Raw genomic sequence first — 25,038 nt, forward strand, 5'->3', positions numbered from 1 at the left:
TAAAATAACTTTACCGTTAATTAAAAGTTTTCAAAACACGAAATACAATTTTAATTTCGGCTCGTTATTTGAGCATTGTCAAGAGAGCAAGATTGCTCTCGTTCTGTTTAACTACAAGTGGGTAAGAGCAACAAGTAAAATCCACAAGCGAAGTTACGACTGAGGTACCGCCGAATTAATATAAGGGATTTTCTGACTTTGTTTGATCCACAAATATCAGTCTCAATTCGGTATATTGACTCGTTCTTCATTTTCTGATAGCAACATTTATACATATTATAAAACAAAGTCACCTTTTCTGTCTGTCTGTATGTTATCGATTTTCTCAAATTCTACTGAACGGATTTTTATGAAATTTGGTATGGAGATAATTTGAGACCCTGGGAAGGTTATTGGCTGCTGTCTATCTCGGGAAAATATATATCAAAAGCTAGTTTAGTATATTTATCACTAAATTATATCAAACTAAGTATTGCCCCCGACTCAGTCCGCGTGATAAAGTTTTCCGAAATAAATATAATCCCGGAATAAAAAGAAACCTATAGCAATCAGGAATAATGTAACTTTCTATTAGTGAACGAATTTTAAAATCGGTTCAGCAATTCTATATTAGCCCTCACGAACAAACAAACTTTTCCTCTTTATAATATTAGTATAGATATATGATTGTTTAGTCGCAACTGGAGATTATCTTCGTGCATTTCTGAGTGATTTCTATAAAGAAATCTAATTTATGCGAAGGGTTTTACAAACTATCCCGCCATCACACCCTCTACAACTCCTGCAAGCCACTGGTTCGACGGCACGCATTTTATGACAACAACCGTTGCCACTCGGCGAGTCTGGTCCACCCTAATCTGTCTTTTCTCGCAGAAGGAAATGGTCTAGATAATGAATAGATCGCAGTGTTAAGGGAGTTCCTCGCTCAGCATACTCAGGCTGATGAAGTGCCGCCTTCAAACCCTAGTCCATGTAATATAGATTCGGTTATAATCCTCATCAGCTGCAGGATGTCCACTGCTGAACATAGGCGTCCCCCAAAGATTTTCAGATCGACCTATCGGAAGCGGCCTGTATCCAGCGACCTCCTGCCACTTTTATTAAGTCATCTCGTAAGTGAAAGTCCGACATTACCGACATTGGAGATTTTGGTATTTTTAAATCATAAACATTTCATTAATCATAATTTGACTAGAATTTGTGCCCTATAAGTACGTTCATTGAACACATATACTAGAAACGTATACGTTGGACCTCTGCCTACCATTATGAGGATATAAGCGTGATAATTACACGCAAACATTATCACAATATAAATAACATCTGCATTCCCCGGACTCACGCTTGCACTCTAAATGCATCGCTGAGCACTCGGCGCAAGTGAAAACTGATTTTATAACTCGGCCTTCATTCGCATCGAGATGAAATATACCCCAGTTTTTAACTCTAACTGATATGTGAGAAAGTTAGCGCTTTCTCGGAAGTAGTTTTTATAATTAAAAAACATACTGTAGTTATATTATGATAAATAAACACCCTGTACATGTAGAAGATATTGTTATATACTGTTTTATATTTTTATAGAAGTTTGTAGTACTAGTAGGTACTGGGAACAAGGGTCATAGGATTATACATGATCATGATCCATGCAGCTGAAAGACTTGGAGGTATGCCGCTAATCTTCAAAGAGGCATGGCAATTGGGAGAGGTTTACTGATCCTCCAATATTTTTAGTAAATATGAAGAACCAATCTAGCAGTGGTTTTCCTATCTGTTTACGTTATCTATTAGATTTAATACATACATACATAACATCACGCATTTATCCCCGAAGGGGTATGCAGAGGCGCAACTAAGGCACCCACTTTTCGCCAAGTATGTTCCGTCCCATGATGTGATAGGGGGCGAGCCTATCGCCATATCGGGCACAAATTCCAGACTCCGGGCTGATACTGAGCAGAAAAACCCAAATATCACTTTGCCCGACCCGGGATTCGAACCCAGGACCTCAGAGCGCTATTGTACCGGACATGCAATACAACTACGCCACCGAGGCAGTCTATTAGATTTAAATTTTGTGAATATATATGAATGTTATTAAAAATATACAGATATATAATTATAGAAATTACACGGTGAATCTTTCAGGTTTTGGCACGAGTGGAGCCAAGGGCTACACTTAGTTTTAAAATAAGATTTTTTTTTGTACCGGTAAAGTGACGCCACTGCACCTGTAAGTGGAGTGGAGTCCTATAGAATGTCGACTGACGAGATATGATTACCCCTCGGCAGTCGACACAATTATGCCGGCCTATTATAACTATATACAGAGGCTGATACCGGAACGCCACCCTTACGTGGGTCACTATGACGAGTTTTAACACCTTGTGTATGGTGGTCGCTATCCGGGCAGATATAAAATATATCCTACCACCAGCACGCAACTTTATATCTCAGCATAATCTTTCCAAACCCTTAAAACAGTCTATTCCTCGTAGTTTTATCACAATGCCCGGCCATTTGTGATGTACAGCTCGCACGCTGTGCCAGAGCTCTACATGTGTCGCATATTTACATAATAACTCACATATGCATGCGTGTGTCGTCTCTACATAAAGTAAACAGTATCCTTTGAGATAATTTATACTTGTACCAAGTATAAATCAATACAAAATACGAACAACAATAAAAAAATGGCGATAGAAAATTTTACATCAAAATAGACGTCGCCATCGATGTATATGTACTACGTACTAGATTTGGCGATCCGAATATTCACTGTGTTCAACTGAATTGAACTTATCCATTCAAACTGATTTTAGCATGGTGTCAATATTGATGCTTGTGGCTGTTACGGAGTGGCGCTCATAATACAAAAACGCGAATCTAAGTGCAAACCTGGATGTGAATAACAAATATTAGTCAAATAAGTAAAATTATTTGTTGTTCAAGTGAATAAATAGACTACAACAGTAACGTTTTGGTTGCCATTTTAGTTCAGATTTTGAACGAATAGTTTATATTGACGTTCGTGTCTATATAATATACGTCAATGGACGTCGCTGATTGTTGTCATTCTTTATTTATATTACGCTGTCTAAACGTTACAGTATTGTTTTATATCATTTACTGACTATGTATGATTCAGGGAAACAGTGAATGAAATTCCAACGTACATATGCAGAGTATGGAACCCGCCTGGTGGTCATCGCCATGGCTATGGGTTTTCAATAAAAGATTCTTCAACTTAAAATGAAATCCGCTCCCGGGAAATAAACCAATCAAAATAAGACATTTGTGAGCATGTCAAAAAAAGACTGTTGTCATTCCGACCAAGAATCATTATTATACAGACAATCAATTTGTTGTCCAAGTGCCATGATCAAGCCAATCAAATGATGTCACTGTTTATAGGCCGACTTGATTCAATGTATTGTAACCAATTTTACAAAAAAGAAAAGAGTGATGAAGAGTTTTGGCATTCATTCGTAATTTTTTTACGTAAGTGCTGAAGGTATTCTTGAGGGAGGCCTGAAGATAAATACGCTCCTAAAATTCCTCTCCAACCTCTTTTAACATCAGATCACAAATCACAACCTTATCCTTTGCCTTCTTTCTACGTTACAATAAATCATCCACCGCTCCGAAAGACCTGGTTTCTAAACATACATAATATCAGGCCTCTATTTCACAGGGATAAGCAGGACTATAGCTCGTCAATTATCCCGATTCCGACACAATTCTTTTACCTCGTCCACTCTCATCAATCTCCTCATGCAGCCCCGCCCAATATTACAAACACCACACAAGTCAGACTGGACTCACCCAAACTCCAACTCGTCGGGCGTGAGCATAACGATGTCGTCGTCTATGGTCAGCTGGCACTCTGTCTCGATGTCGTCGTACGGATAGAATCTGTTGGAGAGCTTGTTCTCCGAGGTCCGGATCACCTTCAGCGGCTTGTTAATCACCGGCCACTCCGACGCTGGTGACAAAATGATTGATTAGTATGTGGCAGTGATTTTGGGTTTTTCTTCTCTGTATGAAATCGGTTTGGAAATTAACCTAATAAATGGCAATGGGATAAGAAACATCCAAAAAATTTCACTTAACTCACTAAAATATTACTTCAAATTTACAAGATAGATGAAACTTCTTAGAATCGTGGTGTTTCATTGCAGTCCTGTGGAACGGACTATTTCTACGGAAATCGTTTTAGAGAATTTACGTCTTATGTATTTTGTTCCTATCGACATTCTATTAATACTTAGTACTAAATACTCACCTACCGGGAGAGCTAGGACATCTTTAAGATTTTTAAGTAGTTAAAAAACAATTAACACTTTTTGAATATGACGAAAGGCTGGCCCCCTATCACATCACGGGACGGACCACACTTAGCCAAATGTTGGTGCCCTGGTGGCGCCTCTGCATACCTCTTCGGGGATAAATGCGTGATGTGTGTGTGTGCTAACACTGCTTGAAATCGAACCTATATGATCTCGCATCCTTAAAACTCTGTCACATGACCAACGAGGCAATCATTTAAAAACAGCCGAATAAAATAGCACTCATTCCTCTAAAGTATTTTTACCGACGACCCAATATTCTTTTCCTTGTTTATTGCAGTCATAATTCGCGGAAAACTGGGACTAAATATTCTATTAGACCAAAGCTAAATTCTGCAACCGAGTCATTCTTAGCTAGCTCTCCATTCGACCTCCTTTCAATGTTAGATCCCATGAAATAGGCAGCAAGCCTATTGCCAGAGATAATTCCAGACTCCAGACATTCCAAATTGAATTACCATAGTCTTTAATATCAGAGCACTATTATATAATATTTTTAAATTATAGCCTCACTCTTTGCTATAAAAATCTAGATTCCTAACAAGATTCCTACCACGGCGCTAAGTTTATTGTGTATGCAGCTCGCCCGCCTACGTGATAATGTCCAGCACCCGACACTGGTAATGCAAGTCGCTGGACAGTAATCTGCATGCGATATTAACATTATGCATAAACATGTACATAATACAATTATTAACACTGACTAATGCAAGGGCCTTAGTTAATGTATAATTGTAAACGCAATAATTACGGCGACTGCTAACCGACTAGACGGTGGTTAGTTCAACTTAGCTCGCATAATAATTATACTGTCCCACTGCTGGTTGCAGGCCGCTTCTTCTACAGAGAGAGTTTAGGCCTTAATCCTCCACGCTGGTCTAGTGCGGGTTTGCACTTCACATACTTTCAAAATTCCTATAGAAAATTTCTCGGGTATGCAGGTTTCCTCACGATGTTTTTCTTCACCCTTAAAGCAAGCGATAATTCATTTATATACTATTCATTCATAATTACTTTAGAAAAGTCAGAGCTGCGAGCCCTTGGGTTTTGAGCCAACTCTCCACTCCCAACTGGGCTCGCTCGCATACTTAAGATTATTTTATACTTGTGTGCAGACCGCAAACTATATTTCTTAAGCTATATAGGTAGCTATATGAAGTATTATTTACTCAGATATGCTTAATTAACTTACCTTTTTGTCTGCAAACGGTATTAGAACGAGAAATTGCTGTATTTTTTGAATATCAAAAGTCTTTAACGCCTAATTGCATTATGAATCTAAAATAAAAATCGTAGCAACATTCACTTCTCGTCCCAATTAATGCGACATTGCCGCGAGACGTTAAACTACATCTAGTTTGACAGAGAACGCGCGAACCGGTAGTTTTAGTAAATGAAATTTTGCAAGGCCAGCTCTAAGAAAAGATTTTTAAAAATTCATCTCCTCAAAGGGTTACTGAGCTGTTGCTGGAAACTTCCATCAACACACAAACACCTATAGTCAGGTAATCCAGTCGCTGGTTCACAATAAAAATATAATTTCCCTGTTCAGAGCAACAAAACCACATATTTTTGTCCTTAGGATGGTTTATGAGCCGCCGGATATAGGTTTTTTATCCCGGAAATACGCGCGTTTACTGGGAATTTTATACCAGGAATAAAGTTTCACACCGACAAAAGCTAGTATTCATATAAATGTGAGAGTAACTGAATGTTCCGTTTTACGACTCTACGAACCTACAAATGCTTTTGCAGTCGTATCTTGAACTTTATCCATACTAGCGACGCGCTCTGACTTCGCACGAATACTAGTAATTATATATCTATAGCTAGATGACCTGTGGTAGTACTATTGCTACCAAACTTCACAGGATCACCCGTTGGACTAATCTGAAGCTTATCTAAAAAAAAAATCCTTAAAAACGCTCCAGCCGTTTTTGAAATTTACATACTTTATACATACTATAATCTATTTCAGGATAATCGTGTTTATTTTGAACGCCCTTTTTAAAACAACAAAACAAACAGCATCAAAGTTAATTGCAAAATGAATCAGCAATTGACATTTCAATTAATAATATGTGCACAAGTGGGTGAGTAATGCAAAAGCTACCCTCTACACCCCACCATTATGACAATGACTTCGCAATATGAGTCGTATATTAAACCCCTTCCAAAAGATTTAAAGTTATTTAAATAAATGTTTTAATTCTTTTCTTTAATATTCACGACCTCAACCTCTAGCAACTTCTCATATTAAATATTATAGGGTTTCCAAATTTTAGAACAAATAATAAAATACAGTTAAAATAACTTAAGTCAACTTTTTAATAATATGCAAATGCGATTCGAATTTAATTTTACTAATAATTATTGCAATTATTTTATTCTTTTACAGGTTTAAATCATAGCGAAAATATATTTTCATAATTAAAAAAATATCCTTATTTCAAGTTATTTTTTTAATTCGAAAAATTATTTTAATTTTCCTGTTATAAAATCCCTAACAATACAATCAAAAACGACATAACTAGCAACCCTAAGTATATATTACTCTAACTGAACACACAAATAGGCTCAAGTCGCCAGCCGCGTAACTTATCCGTTTACGACCGGAATGATAAGTAAAAGTTCTGCACACTCAGGCCTAGTTAGATTGAAGACAACTCTCCCCGCTTTTAGAGGAGGGGGGGGGGGGGCTCCTTTAAGTAGACTAGCGAGTCTTGACTTAATTATGCTACTGTGATACTATCTTATATGAAATTTTAGAAAGTAATGGTGTCAGTGTTTTTTCCTGTAACTAACCTATTCAGTTCTATGGTTTAATGGCTCTGGATTCGATTTCCAGTCTGGATAAAACCTTTTGTGGGTTTCTAAAATCATTTGCGGTATTAAACCCCAAAAAAACTAAAATAAATAATATTCGCAACATATTCAAAAAAGTATTAAGTATATTAAAATAATTATTAAGTATTTAAACCTAGTTTTGCTCAAGATAAGTATAAGTCAAAGAAGGAGAATTAACCTAATTTGTTGTCTAATTGACTGTGAAATCATAAAAAACTGACAAAACTACACAGATTATTTACAAAAAAATCATTAAAAAAAAAATGTGAACAAACCCGCGGTTCATCAATAGTCAACGCGGTACACGAAACAAAAAAAAACATGCAACAATTAGCGCATAACAACTGTCATTTCGTTTACACATAAAAGTGAAAAGAAAAATTATTATCGCATTTGAAAACATACGTATACATTCCATCGATAGATTTTAATTAAACATTGTTATATCACACGAAAATTGCCTTTAACGCAAAGCAAATAACTCTCAAATTCGTATAAATGAACATTTTATTACATTATCACGATTAATGGCATAAGCAGTATTGAAAAATGTGCTCTATAATGATAGAGTTAGGTTGATAATTTAGTGCGATATACAGTATACGGTCCATTGCGTTGCGTGCCTCTAGATAATCCGGTTGATCTTCTCGATTTGCACGTGTGTGCATATTCAACAAAGGTTTTTATTGATATGTGCCGCTTGTATTCAGATTTTCATGTTTGATTTTACATTAGAATATATTTTTCTATTCGGAACAATGTTGCTTTATGCGTCCATAATATAATTAAAATCGAAATGCTGATTAAACACATGAACTAGAGTGGTCTAATTTGTACAATTGAGTATTATTTGGGTGATCTAATTAATTTAGCCTTCAGAGCCACCTTAGTGTATAATTTCTGAAAAATTCGAGTCTATATTAATTATTCTAATATTTGTCATTGTATTTAATTAATTTTGCATTTTAATAAATTATAAAAAAAAAACAAACAATCCAATTTTTAAATGATCAAAATCGAAAATATTAAAATCGTACTTAGACCACTTTGGCTCACGGGGCCTCAGTTGTCAAAAATTCTAGAAATATAACTATAAATAAATACTCCATTAGTTATAAATACCATCAATATTGTGGTAACCAACCTAACAAGAGATCCTCGTTCGCCATTACAGACCACTCGGGATAACTAAGAATAGAGATCGGCATACTCACGTATTAATATCGAATAATAATTTAATCAACTGTAAGACCGGCTTTCGCGTGGCAATAATGAACTTTATTAATAGAGAATTAAGTAACAATATTAACAAAATCAATATGTATCTTTAATTATATTCAGACATGAATGTTTTAGATGTTGATTTAAAATAAATTGTATTTAAACTTGAGCGAACTTGTCGCCTTGTTGGTCTAGCCATTATTAATGTTAAAGTTTGTTAAGTGTTAAATTTGATGTTAAACTTAGTTCGTGAAACAGGTGAGGTACCAACTATTCTCAGGTCAAGCAACAATTATACGCAAGTATTTGCTTTTAAAAAGATTAACAATAATAATATCAGCCCTGTATTATATACTTGCCCACTGCTGATCACGGGCCCTCTCTACTACTGAGAGGGATTAGGCCTTAGTTCACCACGCTGGCCTAGAGCGGATTGGTAGACTTCACACACCTTCGAAATTCCTATAGAGAACTTCTCAGATGTGCAGGATTTTCCTCACGATGTTTTCCTTCACCGTTAAAGCGAACGATAAATTCACAAATAATACACACATGATTTTTTAGAAAAGTCAGAGGTGTGTGCCCTTGGGATTTGAACCTGCGGACATTCGTCTCGGCAGACCGTTCCATACCCAACTAGGCTATCGTCGCTTAAAAAGATTACACTTGAAATATCCAAAATTGGTTTTATAGATACCAATATGACTTACAATTCGCATTACATTGAACACTCATTAACGTAGGCACGCCCCTGTCACATCATGAAAACATAAAACATGAAAATAAGCTCTATGAACGTTACGGTAGATGGATCTTTGCTTACCCCATAGACGATGCAAGCGTTTAGTGTACATGTTTATAACACACGATGTAAAGATGACGCAATTAGAACAGATGTTAAACGACTACGTACGAAGAGAAAGTTAGAGCACAGATTATATTGAAATTTTAAATTATGTACATTATATTTCATACAAACTTTTATATACTAATAAATCCTTTTATATTTCTGCAATAGCATACTTCTATATATAATAAATTTTACATATAGGAAGATAATTGGTTAATCTGTTAAAACCCCTTTCGGGTAAAGGCCTCCTCCAATCTTGTCCAAGATGGTCGGTTCCTCACTTTGTCCGACCAGTTGTCCTGCAATTTTATATATACCTACAAATAAATACCAAATGGAATCTGAGCCCTCGAAGTGATAGGGAACTACGCAAACAATACTTTGCAATTGGTGTTTCTGCTGTATATGGGCGGTCGTATCGTTTACCATCAGGCGAACGGCAAGCTCGTCTCGTCATTCAAAGCAATAATTTTTTTTTTTTTCTACCATGAGTCAAGAGTCAAGATGGGTCAGGGTCATTTTTTTTTTCATAATAAGTAAATATCCAGATACATTTTTTTATCGACGCTTACAGAATTCAATAAACGATCACAAAACGCTTAGAACTATCATATTTTTAACAAAAGGAGACTGTAAATCACACATACAAATAATCTCTAGGGTCAAATCACACAATATCATCGTGTCCATATACGAAACATTTACCAGACAATACTAGACATCGTGGACTCTAAACAAGGATTTCGTTTGCATCGAGTGCCAAATATGGTTATCTGCTATTTTATGTTTCAACAGTTTGAGTAATGAAGATCAATTTTAAATAATAAATAGATAAGTTATTTCTTTCACAATCAACAAAACATACAGCATACAATTTCCATTTTACCTAGTGTTAGGAAATATTTTATACTAGCTTCCGCTCGCAGCTTCGCCCGCGTGGATTTCGGACTTCAAAAATGGAGCCGGTCGCGAACGTTCGAGAATGTTCGTTTTACGAAGCTACTCGCTAGGTAATTCGCTAGCCTCTAGGTGCCAAGCAAGCCGCCTACCTGTGCGTTCGCGACCTTATATATATACAAAATCTAGCTTTTGCCCGCGGCTCCGCCCGCGTTATAAAGTTTTTCAGGCTAAAGTTTTCCGTTATAAAAGTAGTAGTTTCCCGGGAGCCTATGTTCTTCCCAGGGTCTCAAACTGTCTCCATACCAAATTTCATCTTAATACGTTAGGTAGTTTTTGAGTTTAACACGTTCAGGCAGACAGATGCAGCGGGGGACTTTGTTTTATAATATATTTTATAGAACTTTTTTAGAGGAACAATCCCGTCATACATCATTGTTGCATAACTCTAACCGTTTACGCAGCGCACGCAACGGAAGCTCTCAAAACTAATAAATTGTCCCCGTTTTTGCAACATGTTTCATTACTGCTCCGCTCCTATTAGTCATAGCGTGATGATATATAACTTAGAGCACTCTACAAACAAAGGGCTATTCCACACAAAAAGTTTTTTTCAGTTCGAATCGGTAGTTCCTGAGATTAGCCATTACTGCTCCGCTCCTATTGGGTATAGCGTGATGATGTATAGCCTACAGCACTCCACGAACAAAGGGCTATCCAACGCAAAAAGAATTTTTCAGTTCGAACCGGTAGTTCCTGAGATTAGCCATTACTGCTCCGCTCCTATTGGGTATAGCGTAATGATATATATATAGCCTATAGCACTCCACAAACAAAGGGCTATCCAACGCAAAAAGAATTTTTCAGTTTGGACCGGTAGTTCCTGAGATTAGCGCGTTCAAACAAACAAACAAACAAACTCTTCAGCTTTATATAATAGTATAGATTATGCACAGATGTTAAAACCCGCCATAGTGGCCCACGTAAGTGTCGCGTTCCGGGATCAGCCTGTGTATATCCGGTTCCAACAGGCCGGCATAATTGTGTCGACTGCCCAGGGGTAATCACCTCTTGTCAGTCGACATTCTATAGGACTCCACTCCAATTACCATCAGGTGTAGTGGGGTTATTTCCTCGTGCACGTATGAACAACAAATACATTACTATTTGTTACATGAAATAAATAATTATTGCAGTGTTGTTTACTTTGTAGGCTGTCACCGGCATGAACATATTAAACAACAATAAACAAATGGCTGCACCATATGTCTATTAAACGATACGTTCTAAAAAAAAGACAATATAAAACTAGATTTAGGTTTCAAAAATTTCAATGTTTTCTTCTTAATCGGTAATTCAAGCGTATAGTTTCCTATAGAAAATAGAAGCAGCGGTGTTTAATATATGTTATACTATACACCATACATAAAATCTAATATAACGTAGTTTATCTATTAATTTGAATAAAAAACTATCGGATCAATTCAATCCACTAGCCACAATAAATATATTTGAACCATATTATCTATTAAGTTACAAACTGTGATTATCATTGTAAATAAATAATCCCAATCTCAATCTTCAATCCGATTCCGCGAATGAACCAATCAAAATAACTAATTTGTGAGCGTGTTTAAAACACTTTGTTCTGATGGGTCCATTGAGAAGTCTAAGTTAAAACATAGGCTCCATTTCATCCTCATAAAATATAAACCGAAAATTTTATCATAGAAAAACTTTAAAATTAAACTACTCTTCGTTTTTTTTTATATTTTAGTTTTCTCCCGACGTTTCGAAGACTTTGCAGCCTTCATGGTCACGGGGGGACTGAGGTGTTGCTCATTCGCAAAGTCAAAGTTACAATATCTACCAACATTTTACAATTATACAACTTTTTAAAATTTTAGCTGTTGGTGATCCGATCTACGCAGAATGAGCTCACAGTGTCTTGAAGAATCCGAAAAGTAGTTTAATTTTAATGTCTAACATTCGCGTAAACATAAGAAATCATTATAGAAAAACTTTTTCACACAGGCGGAATTGCGAGCCAAGAGTAGTTCTGTATAACTTTACAATAAATGACGTCATGTTAACTGAAACCGCCCTCTCCAAAGCCTTGAAGCCGTCGCAGCACTAACTGTTACTAAAGAGTTTTTTCATTTCTCAGAAGTTATTACCACTGTAATTACAAACATAATTTCCTTCAGTCACTCTTTTGTATTTGTTTCTTTTTAACTATGTTTCCTTACATTGTACTAATGCAGAGTTATTTATATCAAAATAAATGGAAAATGGTTCTATATTTGCAAACCTAACTCTTGAAAAAATGGAAACAAGACTCCAACATCTTAGGACGTAGAAAGCCTACAATATTTTTTTCCTACAAGCTTCTAAAATAGTTTATGAACACCTGCTAAATAAGGATTTTTCCGTAATCCTTCCCTAAGGGGTTTATCTAGGCTTTCACGTGACCTAATGATTATAACAAGACCTAGGAATTCGCTGCGAGGGTAAAACTTTAACGAGTGTGTTTTAGTTCCATAAAACAGCTCGGCTGTTATCCACAGGTAATCTGAAGCTCATATTTATCCCTTGATGATATGACATGGTAACCCAACCACAGAGCTCAAATGCCTATGAATGGCAGCAATATTCCATATAGTAAAGGAGTTATTTTTTTTTTCCAAACATATTTTTACTTTACAAGGTTCTGGTGTCCTGGTACTCAAACTAGGTTTAACCTGGATTTTGGGTGAGTGTGTTCCTCCACAAGTATAAAGCATAAGCTATGGCACTCATACGCGTAATCTGAAGACGCGAAATTGTCCACATTGTGACGGTTTTACTCTACGTATGTCAATGTCTAGAATGTGTATGTGTGCGTCTTGAACACTTTTTTCCTTTGTTGGGTATAGTGTATACTTTGAATAATCATTGATCTCAAGCAAAACTCAACACAAATAGGTGCCCGACTGGAAATCGAACGCTGAACGTCACGGCTGACAACCCAAATACACTACAACTACACCGAAGAGGAGCTTAATTAGTTTGAATATTGAAATAGTTCGAAGCGTAATATTATCAATAAATTGTTTCCATAATAATAATCAACCACAACAATGCGTTGGAACATGAAACCTACAATAATTATATTAACCGCATTACAACTTACAATAGCTAATTCCCTAGTTATGACTGATTGATGCGACGATCTTTTATTATAATATTTGGTAATGTTATACACACAAAAACATATCTTATTTCTATTAAAAAGGACGATAACTAAGAATGACGTTTTTTTTTTCTTACATGACCCTACGTTTGTTAGTCTGACAAGGGCCGGCTTACAGAAACACACCGGACTTTTGGATGAGCGCTTTGAAGCGCTCGCAACCCTTAAAAATCAAGGACCATGTTGAGAAAGAACTACGAGAAATTCCAGCGCTCATACTCAAACACGAAACAAATATTTAGCATAATACACATGATATTTGTCTCCAAGCAGGGATCAAACACGCAGCCTCGCGTTTCACTGGTCATCAGTCACTTGGCCGCGTGCTCCTAACTTCTTAGACCCTATGTAGTACATGATGTTTCTTTTGCTTATGAGCGGGTGCGACGCTCACCAATACGAGCAGCTTGGCAGTCATCATTGGGTTGTATGAAACTAGCTTTTGCCTGCGGCTCCATCCGCGTGAAAAAGTTTTTCTGGGATAAATATTTTATTTATAACAGTAGGGAGGAATGAAGCTTCCTATTAGTAAAAAAAATAAAACCGATTTGGTAGTTCCTACGATTAGCACGCTCAAACAAATTCTTCAGCTTTATATATTACTATAATATATAGATAAACAACTCAGCCCCATAGAATACGAAAATACGACACGAGAGTCCGTGACGTTATATCGTGATTGGTTGATAGACTGACGTGTCTCATGTGTTGGTCTCTCGACCAATCACAAACGTCATGATCAAACGTCACGTATCTTCGTATCGTGTTTGTACCACATTCTATGGAAACGGATCTCATATTTCGCCAACAGCCATTGAAATAAGCTAATTTCATCTACAAGCATTTTGACATTTCAAGAGGAGCATCTTAATTTGATTACACTCCGGATTTAAATTCTATTTTACAAAATGTTTGTAAGCTTTCCTAATTGGTTAAACGGGTTATTAAATTAACTCTATCCGGGATTCATGAAACTCGACGTTTATTTAATAAATACGTTTCGCGGAGTGGCGATGAACCGACAAAAATGTGAAAATTCTGGATTGAGTTTTTGCGTAGATAAATGTTTTTATAATTTACAAATAGTTTTGTGTCTAGATATTTTGCATCAAAACTCGCTTGTAGTTCCCGATACTAACAGCACATAATTTGTACCGTTAGGTGTGAGTGATATATCTAGACGAGACTAAACTAATGCCCTATAATAAAACAAGAGTCAAAATCCTTCAAACGAAATATAAACAAAAAAATACAGATACAAAAACCCGAAGACTTCTACTGTGTATCCTAACATTATGTTTACAAATTAACTTAAGGCGATAAGATAGAAGGACTCTAGTATCGTAATAATCTGCTTTAACTCGAAGACATGTCTAGACGCAATAAGAACAATCCTCGCTCGTTCACGTTTCATATTAGCAGAACAAGCGAAAATTTCAACATCTTCATTCATTTACACAGAAAATTAAATAATTTGAAGTTGTTACAAAGTTTGCGATGTCTTGTCCCAGACTGGTCGCTGTGGGAGCACACGTAATATCTGAAGTAACGCAAAAGTAATATTAGTTCAGTTAATTTAATTTTACTGTGATACAATAAAACGACTTAAGGACAGCCTTAATTGAATTAACAATGAGGACCTCGGAGTTAAAAGGACGCTTAATTATCAAGAGAGAACTATTGCCTACCTTAATGTATGTACACCGAGAGACTTCAAATCGCGACTCACTGTTGAGCGCCATTGTGGCGGGTATTTACTATGTATCCAGTAACATAATGATAGATACATAATAAGTATATCTCCCATTATCTGGCTTGTAATTAATATTTTTGGCTTAGCCTGCGAAGGCTTGCAGTTTGTTTGTATAGAAACCACAGAACGCCTGCAGCGATCGCTTACGATGCATCCATAAGTTTGAGTGTAATGTTTTGAAGGTTTATAGTAAGAAACAAGTGCAAAACTTGTTTTTCCACGATGCTGTCAATCTTAATCCCAAATGTAACATACTTTATTTAGGCTGCCTTGCTGCACAATGGTCTAACGACTTGAAAAGAACAGGGTAATGGATGGATGCGGGCTGCTCAAGACCAGGTTGTTTTTTTCTTAGACGGACACGACAAAGTGACTCACTTAATCGTGGGCGAAGTAGGGACTGATAACGTGATAAAGTGTGAACTGAGGAGAGATGATTATCCCTCACCAGTCGTCACAATTATGCCGGCGTGTTTGAACCAGATAAACACAGGCTGATCCCGGAACGCGATATACTTACGTGGGTTACGGCGGGTTTTAACACCTTATTTGGCGCTTTATGAACACCTATATTGAGCAGTGGAAATAGACCAATTGGTACTCACATGGCGGCGGTGCCTTCCTCTGGTTGTTCCACACGACGAGAATCTTGGCTAGACTCGGCGTTCGCACCAGCTTGCGGATCAGCGTGAACAGGCTCTCGACTCTGTCGTACGTGAGGATGACTGCCGTGAAGCCTGGAGACTTTGACGCAGTCACCGGCAGGAATAGTGGATTCACTGGCCCGTACTGAGAACAAAGGGACATCATTATTATGTACATCTATGTAACGCAAGTACCGTGATATCGACCATAGATGTGATATCGACCAATGACAACATGGAAGGAGAGGTGTGATGGCGGGGCGAAGTGGTCAGGCAGCGGAGAGGAGAGGGGATAATATTATAAATTGTGGTGCGGTTAAATAAAAATACCAGTTTGCATTTTTTTGGGAGAAGTAAAGTCTACTCATTTACAAGTTTGTTTCATTATTATATCTTTTTATTACCTACTATTTATCCATACTTAGTCTATGGTCTTTGATTTTTTTACAGTCCATCCCCTCGTTGGTGTATGTGGAGTATAAGCATGGGGAACATGGGCCGTATCGCGTGAAGTTTTGAAACCAATAAAAAATTTAACCCAGTTTGTCGATTCCTAAAAAACACGTGCTCTTTTTTAGTTGAGCCTTGAGATTTTAGAAAAATGTTTTCGGCAAGAAAATTATTCATGTATTTTTTCCTTTGTTCAGTATAGATGAATGATTCATTAAGATCCGAATTTTGTGGAAAACTACTTCCAATCTCCAGGGAGGTGTGTGCGGTTGAATAGAAAGTCTGATTTTTGGCTTTCGTCACAATCAGTTGAGCTAGTATTATTTTTTTTAAGTAGATTATTTATATTGAATTTATTTAGCAGTTTTTTACTACAGAACCTGTTTTCAACATTAAGACGGGGATGAACTAATTCAATATTTAAATCCATATTAATATTTGCTTCTGACTCAGACTCGGTCGCTTATCAGCGATGCAGTGATAACATTTACAATAAGTTATTGGGTTATCGAGCTTATCAAAAAGCATGGCTACCGTGATTTGCAACACGCTGCGGTCATAAACGTACATTTAAATAACTAATCCATTGCTAGTATTATTTTTATATTAATGAATAAAAAGACAATTGGTGGTAGATCTCTCATATGTGAGACTCCGCATGGGTAGGTACCACCGCAATGTCTATTTCTACCGCCAAGCAGCAGTGTGTAATCACTGTTGTGTTCCGGTTTGAAGAACATTGTATCTGGTGTAACTACTGGACATAACAAGACTTAACATCTCATGCCGAGCGCACTGGAATACCGAACTATACTTTGTAATTCAAGGTGTTAGATGGTGTTTCTACTGTTTATGGGCGGTCGTATCACTTACCATCAGACGAATAGGAAACTGGTCTCGTCATTCACAGCAATAAAAAAACCGAGTCGCACTGTAGGTACGAACATCGAACCAAATAGTAATAGTAACACCCCATAAAATACTAAATTAAAGATATATATCACGCATTATCCGAAAAGGTATAGACGGCTGACAGAAGTGCAACCATGGCATACACTTTTTGTCAATTGTTTTCTGTCTCATGAAGTAGAGGACGAGCCTGTCGGCATATTGGATCTGTATGCTAAGGCTAATGAGCAAAAAACCCTATACGACTGCTTGACCGGAGATTTGTACCCGGGACCTCGGAGCGCACGCAATACAACTACGCGACTGAGGCTTCGAATAATACACTAAATGGGATTATATACTCCGATGGACTTTTCCTATCATGCTTACGATTTTATATCAACGGATATTTTCAAGCTTTCTTTATACCCAAAAGTACAAGAAAAACCAAATTTATACTTGCACCAAGACATATTTTCCCGCATCAAAAACTCAATTTTGACCTCCAAATTATATCGAAACCAAAACTTCACGTTTCACAATTTCAAACCGTATTAATCTACTTCTGAAATGAGACCATTACTTGTATAAAATATACAAACATAACAAGTCGTTATATTTTCTTACAAGACACATTTTATGTCGCTCCCATTCCCTTGTTTTAAAACATTGTGATTCATTATTTTTTCCACAGTTACTATGCTTACATTGTGAACAAGACAATTGTCCCTTGACGCTCGCAAAGTCTTGTATATATTATTCAAAGGAGATACCTTTGACCCGAGACGCAAGGGGTCGACGACATCGCAAGTGCGGACCCCAGTGATAAAACAATGGATTTTTACCACAATTTAAAGATTCATAGAGTCGACTATCCAAGGTGTCTGGATAGGGCTAACTGTGCGGGGTGGGGCAACCCGCTAGAGTCGCTTTCTAATTTATAGCAATTATGTTACTTTTTTAAGTACCCCCTTATCAAAACGGTAGTGTATATTATTTTTTTTACTGCAAGCGATCCGTCGCCCATAGATATAGAGTGTACCAATTCCGCCGACACCGTCAACCTACCGGGGGTTGAGCACTCTTCAAGCGTCGTTTCATATTCTAGGTTCCCTTATATTACTCCAAAGTGGAGTCGGCGCAGCACACGTTCGCAATCATATTGCAGAAACGTTTTACTTAAGTATTTGCTACCGACCATATGACTTCAAAGATGGAATCATATCCATGGTTACCGAGTAAAAACTCAAACATATTTTCCGACTTGAGAAGGGCGTCTAAAAACACCGAACCTTAGCATATATTATACTTTATAAAACTAATTCACGAAAACCGTCTCTTACTAATGAATCCTACAATGTAACCGTAAAATCACCAAACACAGTCGCGGCAATAACCAGAAAGTTTCACTTTCCGTCGGGTTGAATAAACTAGTGCCTTTTAAGGGCGGGCAGACATTGCACCGGAGTTCGTGTGTTGAGTCATAAAAGCTAAGGACGTCGGCACACGGATGTTATCGTCAAAGGAACTGATTATGGCGTACGCTGCGACTAGACGATCTAAGACATGATGTGAATAGTAGACATTCGTAGTTTTCATTACGAAAAGATTACATGGAGTTATCGTCATTAAATTTATGTGATTATAAATAAAAGATAATAACAAGTGATATGCCAGAAACCATCGTAATACTGTTTCTTACGGGCAAGGACAATTGAGGTCGTCAATCAAGTAACGAGCCGATAATGTCAACAGCGTACTTTTGGTTGGTATGTTGGTGTAAGGAAAGTCAGTACTTACCTTCCAAGCTTCCACCAACACATCAGTAACACAACATTTGATCAATTCTTGATTGACGTTATTGTGTATGGGCAAATTAAATTTAAAAAGGTAATTTACCGATAGAAACGGTAGAAAACGCAAACTAAACTGACCTTTTATAACGGGGTCGAGGTCTCAGGTCTTGTGAATTTTCTTACTGATAATTACCGCCTAGACATGTCAGAACTAAATCTTGAAGACGGGATCGCTTTCGTTTCAAATACAGAGCCTAATTGAGATTAATTACTCTTTACAATTTGAATGATGAAGCACCCGCTTGATCCTATAATACCTAAGTATATAGTAATATTTAGGGACGGGTCCTAACTGATAATTTTAAGCGTTAATAGTAAGAATAAGCCAATCAAAATGAGGTTAGAAATAAATAAAAATCAATTTGCTGCTACTCCCTATTAGCACTCATACTTGCCACCAAGCACCATCGCGCAACAAGTTTTGTATTTTAGTATGAAGAACACTGTAGCATGCCTATAGAGTAAACACGTGTAATTTTTACGAAAAACCCTCTCCTCTCATAGTAAGCGATATACGTGCCCAAATACAGTGGTAACACAACATACCTCTCTATAATGCGCCACAACAAAAACGACACGAAGGGCCGTGTCGTTTTTTTTGTGATGATTGTGATTGGCCGAGAAACCAGTGCGTGAGTCACGTGTTAGTCTCTCGACCAATCACAATGGAACGATACGGACTATCGTGTTATGTCATGTTTTGAGGAGGCTGAACTTTAAATCACAAAGCACTATGTACCATTGTACTGCGCTTGTAACCCTGTATTTACATCAACTTGCTACAATGTTTCAAACCTCACACAACTGCACTTGTACGGATGAAAGGGACATTCCGACAATGATTGTTACTTAGCAAATCAATTCCAGTTACCTAAAGCCACCACACCTTTTATAAAAGTATTTAGCATCAAAAACTAATTTGCAAGCACATCAATGGAACGGTAAACTAGTGAAGTAATAATTAAAACAGCATTTTTCAACAAAGAGCCGAATGTAGTATCAATTATACTGTTTAACCGGTGGACGGCGACCTCTGTTCCACTTTTCCACCATTCTCGAAATGTACGAGTAACGCAATTACCACTGTAGTGGGTTAACGTAAAGGGGATTACAAGAGAGTAGAAAGTTTTGGCTATATAGGTACCTACTGCTAATTGTGAGAAACCAGTATTTGACATCCTGTTTATTTGTGGCTAGATTTTTCTCGCGGCCATCTTGATTAAAGTTCCAATGTTAGGAAAAAAGCAGCCTATATCAATTAGGAGTAATGTAGCTTTTTAGTGGTGAAAGATTTTTCAGAATGGGGACAGCATTAACGCATTCAAAAAATGACATAATTAATGATCTATGTAAAAAACTGAATTTCTTATGTATCTTCTCCCTATGACACCCTAGTATTAGAATTTATTTCATGACACACAACACATTCACAAAAAACTTGTATTACTTCTTCATCAACTTTTCTATATTACTCCCGACATAATATTTTGAAAGCCGCCATAAACTACAAAAACATTAAACGATATTCATACGAACCGTAGCAATCTCAACAGATATTCATAAAAGTAAAAATATTTTATAGTCTCCGTCTAGTAAACAAACCGCCGTTCCATAATTCTGTAATGGATCATAATAATATTGAAGAGAAAATATTTACTTTCATAGTTAAGTAACGAGGGCTTATTAACTTAATGTCGCTCGAGACAATACCTAGAAACGTTGCGAAATGAACAGTATTTTTTAGGTATATATAGACTTTTTATGCTTTGCTAGCTAAACGAGCAAGCAGGTCACCTGGTATTGAGTAATCACATCCATGAATAGAAACATATCCAAAGTGTTACCGACATTTCAGGGTACTTGGGCACAATCTAAATAATCGAACAAAACGCAGCAGAAACACTGCCGTTCAACATTAGTTATTTGAATAGTGGTGTGTAGTACTAACCCAGTCGCGCTCATTCAAGGTACAGGCAAAATTATATTCAGTGTGAGTACATTTATTGACTCTATTGGCTTTTTTTATATTGATGGCAAGCGGAGTGGAATCCAGATAGTCTCGACTGACGAGATGGTTACGCCTCGCCAGGCGACACGTAGAAATAGATCTAATTTACGAATTTGATAGGATGATTCAACAAATACCACAAGTTTGTAGCCCATCGAAGTGTTCGGTACGTCTAATCTTCAGCTTATCTTATCACATATATCTAACTGAACTATAAGTGTATCGAAATAAAATTCCCGTTACTAAACTATGTATACTTTCCTCATAGGATCCAAAGTACAATCTATTATGAAATTTTCACTTACCAAATGTTCAGGCATGTTCCAATCCTCGTACATCCTCGCAACCAGCGGAAACACCTTCTCATTAATGATCTCTAGCGTGGTCAGTGTGATCTTCTCTATACTCGCGAAGTATTTCTCATACACCCATCTCAACTGCCAGTACAACTCCCCCCGTCTCTCTTTACTAACAGAATGGACTATTTTCAACAAATTTCTTATGTTATCCTCTGGTATCACCATTGCTATTCGATGCCAGTCCACGTGCGAGTTGAAAGGCATCACTACGGAGTCAGAGATCACTATAGGAATACACTGCGATGCTATTATATCCATGAGTATTGCTTGCGTCAGTCTTGCACTTCGGACCATCAAGCAAAACAGACCTTCCTTTAACACGTCTGGATATTTGAACTCTCTCCCAGTAGTATATTCGCATCGTTTACTATAATCTGTTCTTACATCATCTTTACACTTATCTAGTAGTAAGAGATCATTGGACGACGAAGCTATACTCTGCAGATCCTCCAGATAGTTCGTCGGTATGTTCAACTGCGCTGATATTATCAAGTAATTCTTTTGTTTCGGTTGCGTGCTGTCTATATTCTCGGCGACACGACTATAAACTGGTATTGAGACATCAAATCCGTAGCGAAATGTCCACGTGTTAAAGCCAGCTCCTGCTATAATGGCTTTGGATGTGTTGAGGTCTATAACGGTGTTGTAATTTGGCGCTGTTCCCGGCACCATATTGAAGATTAGGTGATTTTCGCCATTGTTCCAACTGTTGGACGATTTCTTTACGTTATTTTTGGTGGAAAAGTTTATGAAGTTATATTTGGCAAAATTCAAAATTTATGTTCATTATAATATAGATTAGAAATATTTCTTACAGTTAACCATTCAACGAACGGATGATATGAAACATATCGCTTTTTAATTAATAATATTAGTGTAATCAGAAATAATAATTATTGTTTGTGTGTTAATCCATACAACTAATTGAGAAATACATCTGAACAAAATTTAGTATTTCAACAGGTTTATCAGCAAGAAGAAAATTTATTGAACTTGTAATTAAATTCAAAGAATAATGAATGTCCAAATACAACTAGCTTTTTTTTATTGCCCTTGAAGACAGATAAAGTGTCCACTTGATGAGTAGTGACCATCGTCGCCTTAGGCAATGCCAGATGCACAGACAAGGCATTATCCAGCGCGAAATATTTTTTTAATGTTACTGAAAATGGACATGCAGTAATGAGTGAATTTTCAAAAATCCTACTGTAAGGATGGTATTATATATATTTTTTTTATCAAACTATAGATGGCAGAAATGAGGTCACATCCTGATTTCAGGACCTTCCAGAGTTGGTCTTATGCTCTTCTTCTTAATAATATGTTTGTTAACGAGAATGTATACAAAAACCCAGATTCTGAATAGACCTTTTGTTAGTTCAATGGCAAGTGAAAATCATGGTTTGAATATTAGTTTGCCTTCAGGAGTATTTGTGTGACTGTTAAGTGTTGGATATGTTTAAACAAATAATTGATAGTTTACCTTATCAAAACAAAATACTGATCAAATAATAAGGAAAATGAAAATGGTTATTTAATAATGGTAATAATGTTAGTATATTACACAGTAGTAGGCATAGATTTGTGGTTGAAGGACCATTGTTATATTCAATTATACAGAGTACTGGGCTTAAGTGCATAGTTCGTCTTGTTTAATGATCCATACCGGGAAAATCATTTCCACTATGTACCTCTCCAGTATAGAAAGTAGCATATATAGTACATATTTTACATATCAGCCTGATGTCTAAAGCCCAAAATGGCGATAGGCTCGCCCCTTGTCACATTAAAGGATGCAATATGAGTGGAAAGTGGGAACACTTGCTCTGTCTCTACCTATACTTTTAGGGATAAAAGGCGGGTGTGTGTATTAAATCAGAACAGGTCCTATCTAGCATTTTCAGCAGTTCTTTCAAACAAACTTATGTATTTATAATAAGAGTATGATTACGTGAAACTGTGTGTTTTATGCAAGCAAATGTTTGTTACAAGGAAACTAAAATGGTTTATAGGATTTAGATAAAACTATTTATATTGACCTCAATAGATTTTAACAAGTATCAAAATGAGGTGAATTGCTGGACCAGATAAGAATAAAAAAAAATTATTTTCTAATAATATATACCCATACATTTAAACACCACAATTAATAGGTAGGCAAAAGCGCAAATACTACACCCATTTTTCGCCAAGGAGATGAAGATTCTGTGAATTCAGACATAAAATTAACTCCAAACTCAGGTGTGGATTATAAATGGATAACCTCATATGAATAATCATCCCTCCACAGTTGACAATCTATGTCGACCCTATAGTCACCGTCAAATACAGAGGGGACACTTTGCCATGTATGAATATAAAAAAATTATACAATACTTGTGACTCAGTGCATTAACTATTATTTTATGAGTTGGTGCAAGCATTTTTAAGACTGCATATGTTTTATAAAGAAGTGATTTTGACTTATTAAACTATATTTAGTTCTAGACTTTCATCATTCAAAATTACATAAATTTTATTTTAATATTACGAATATATTTCAACATAATTGATAATTTGATGACTGTGAAATATGTATACATTTGAATTAGGTTTTGCACATATTATAATTGTAAAAGTTAATATTTTCTGTCAGTTGTTGCTTGGACATTCTCATCACACATTTAATTATTAATCAATAAGAATTACTTATAATTTTTTAAATTTTCAAATAATTAACATAGTATTGGATAGTGTAATGCAATACTTACTATTCAAGTGACTGGAGTGCTTGTGACACATGTTTACTAGAAAAACTAGCTTGATTTAACAAATCTATGCTGGGGACTAGTAGGCACGCCTCCTCTGGGTTCGGCGTATAGTATTTACTATGTTTTATTGTATCTAATATCATATAAAATTCTCTAGAAAAATGTGATACAGAATTCCCTTTAGCAGTCTGATAGTTTTTCAATGGATATATATAAATGGTTATCTTGTCGTGGCCTCCTCTGCCGCATTTGTACACGTCGAAGCACTCCCAATATGTACAATTCCCGAGACGAGGTTGCGTATAAGGCGCGTCATCTTCCAACCTCTGTACTTCGCTTCTGGATTCCAAATTCACCGGCAAAAACACGTTCGTCCGCGGGGCGCTGCCACTGAGCGCGTTGAACACCACAGTAAACACTAGAGACACCACTATAAACAAAAGTAGGCCCACGAAAAATCTATGATACAAAATTTTCCTATACGACGTGTATTTAGAGTGCCTTGCAGTTTTTAAGAGCGACTCCGCAGCCATTTGTGATTTCGACGATTAATGTAATATTCTCATTTTACCTGTGCCTCCCATTTTCATATAAACAAATGATTCTCATTCAAAAAATTAATAAATTGTAAAACACGATAATACTACTGTGATGGGGAATTGACGCATCCACTGACGGATCACGCACAGAACCAATGACAGAGGCCGACTATGTTGACACTAGAGCAGTGAAAATTGTATACTGTTTAGTCGATTATCTTCGTGTACTAGGATATCAAAATTATTAATATATAGAAAACTGAGACATACTTGAATTTTTTTCATTGCATTTTTTAAATGGAGCGCTCTAAAATCTTACATGGCCCTATAAAAACAAGAGTAGGTAATTTTAATCTCATTATAAGCGATGTTTGTGGCACATCAAGAATGTTCTT

At 36.5% G+C, this 25,038-nt stretch overlaps 1 protein-coding gene across 1 annotated transcript in view; it reads right to left on the reverse strand.

Moving 5' to 3' along the window:
- LOC115440710 (exostosin-2) overlaps window positions 1-24,783 on the reverse strand; it is a 42,802-nt gene extending 18,019 nt beyond the window's left edge. Inside the window, exons 1-4 of the mRNA XM_037440365.1 lie at window positions 24,105-24,783; window positions 21,301-22,060; window positions 15,755-15,938; window positions 3,826-3,985 (exon numbers count right to left, since the gene is read on the reverse strand). Coding sequence (XP_037296262.1) covers window positions 3,826-3,985; window positions 15,755-15,938; window positions 21,301-22,060; window positions 24,105-24,637 — 1,637 coding nt within the window. The 5' untranslated portion in view covers window positions 24,638-24,783. The remainder of the gene's footprint in view (window positions 1-3,825; window positions 3,986-15,754; window positions 15,939-21,300; window positions 22,061-24,104) is intronic.
- Window positions 24,784-25,038: the final 255 nt, after the last annotated feature.

Source organism: Manduca sexta, chromosome 19 (genome assembly GCF_014839805.1).
Source record: "Manduca sexta isolate Smith_Timp_Sample1 chromosome 19, JHU_Msex_v1.0, whole genome shotgun sequence".
NCBI classification, from domain to species: Eukaryota; Metazoa; Arthropoda; class Insecta; order Lepidoptera; family Sphingidae; genus Manduca; species Manduca sexta.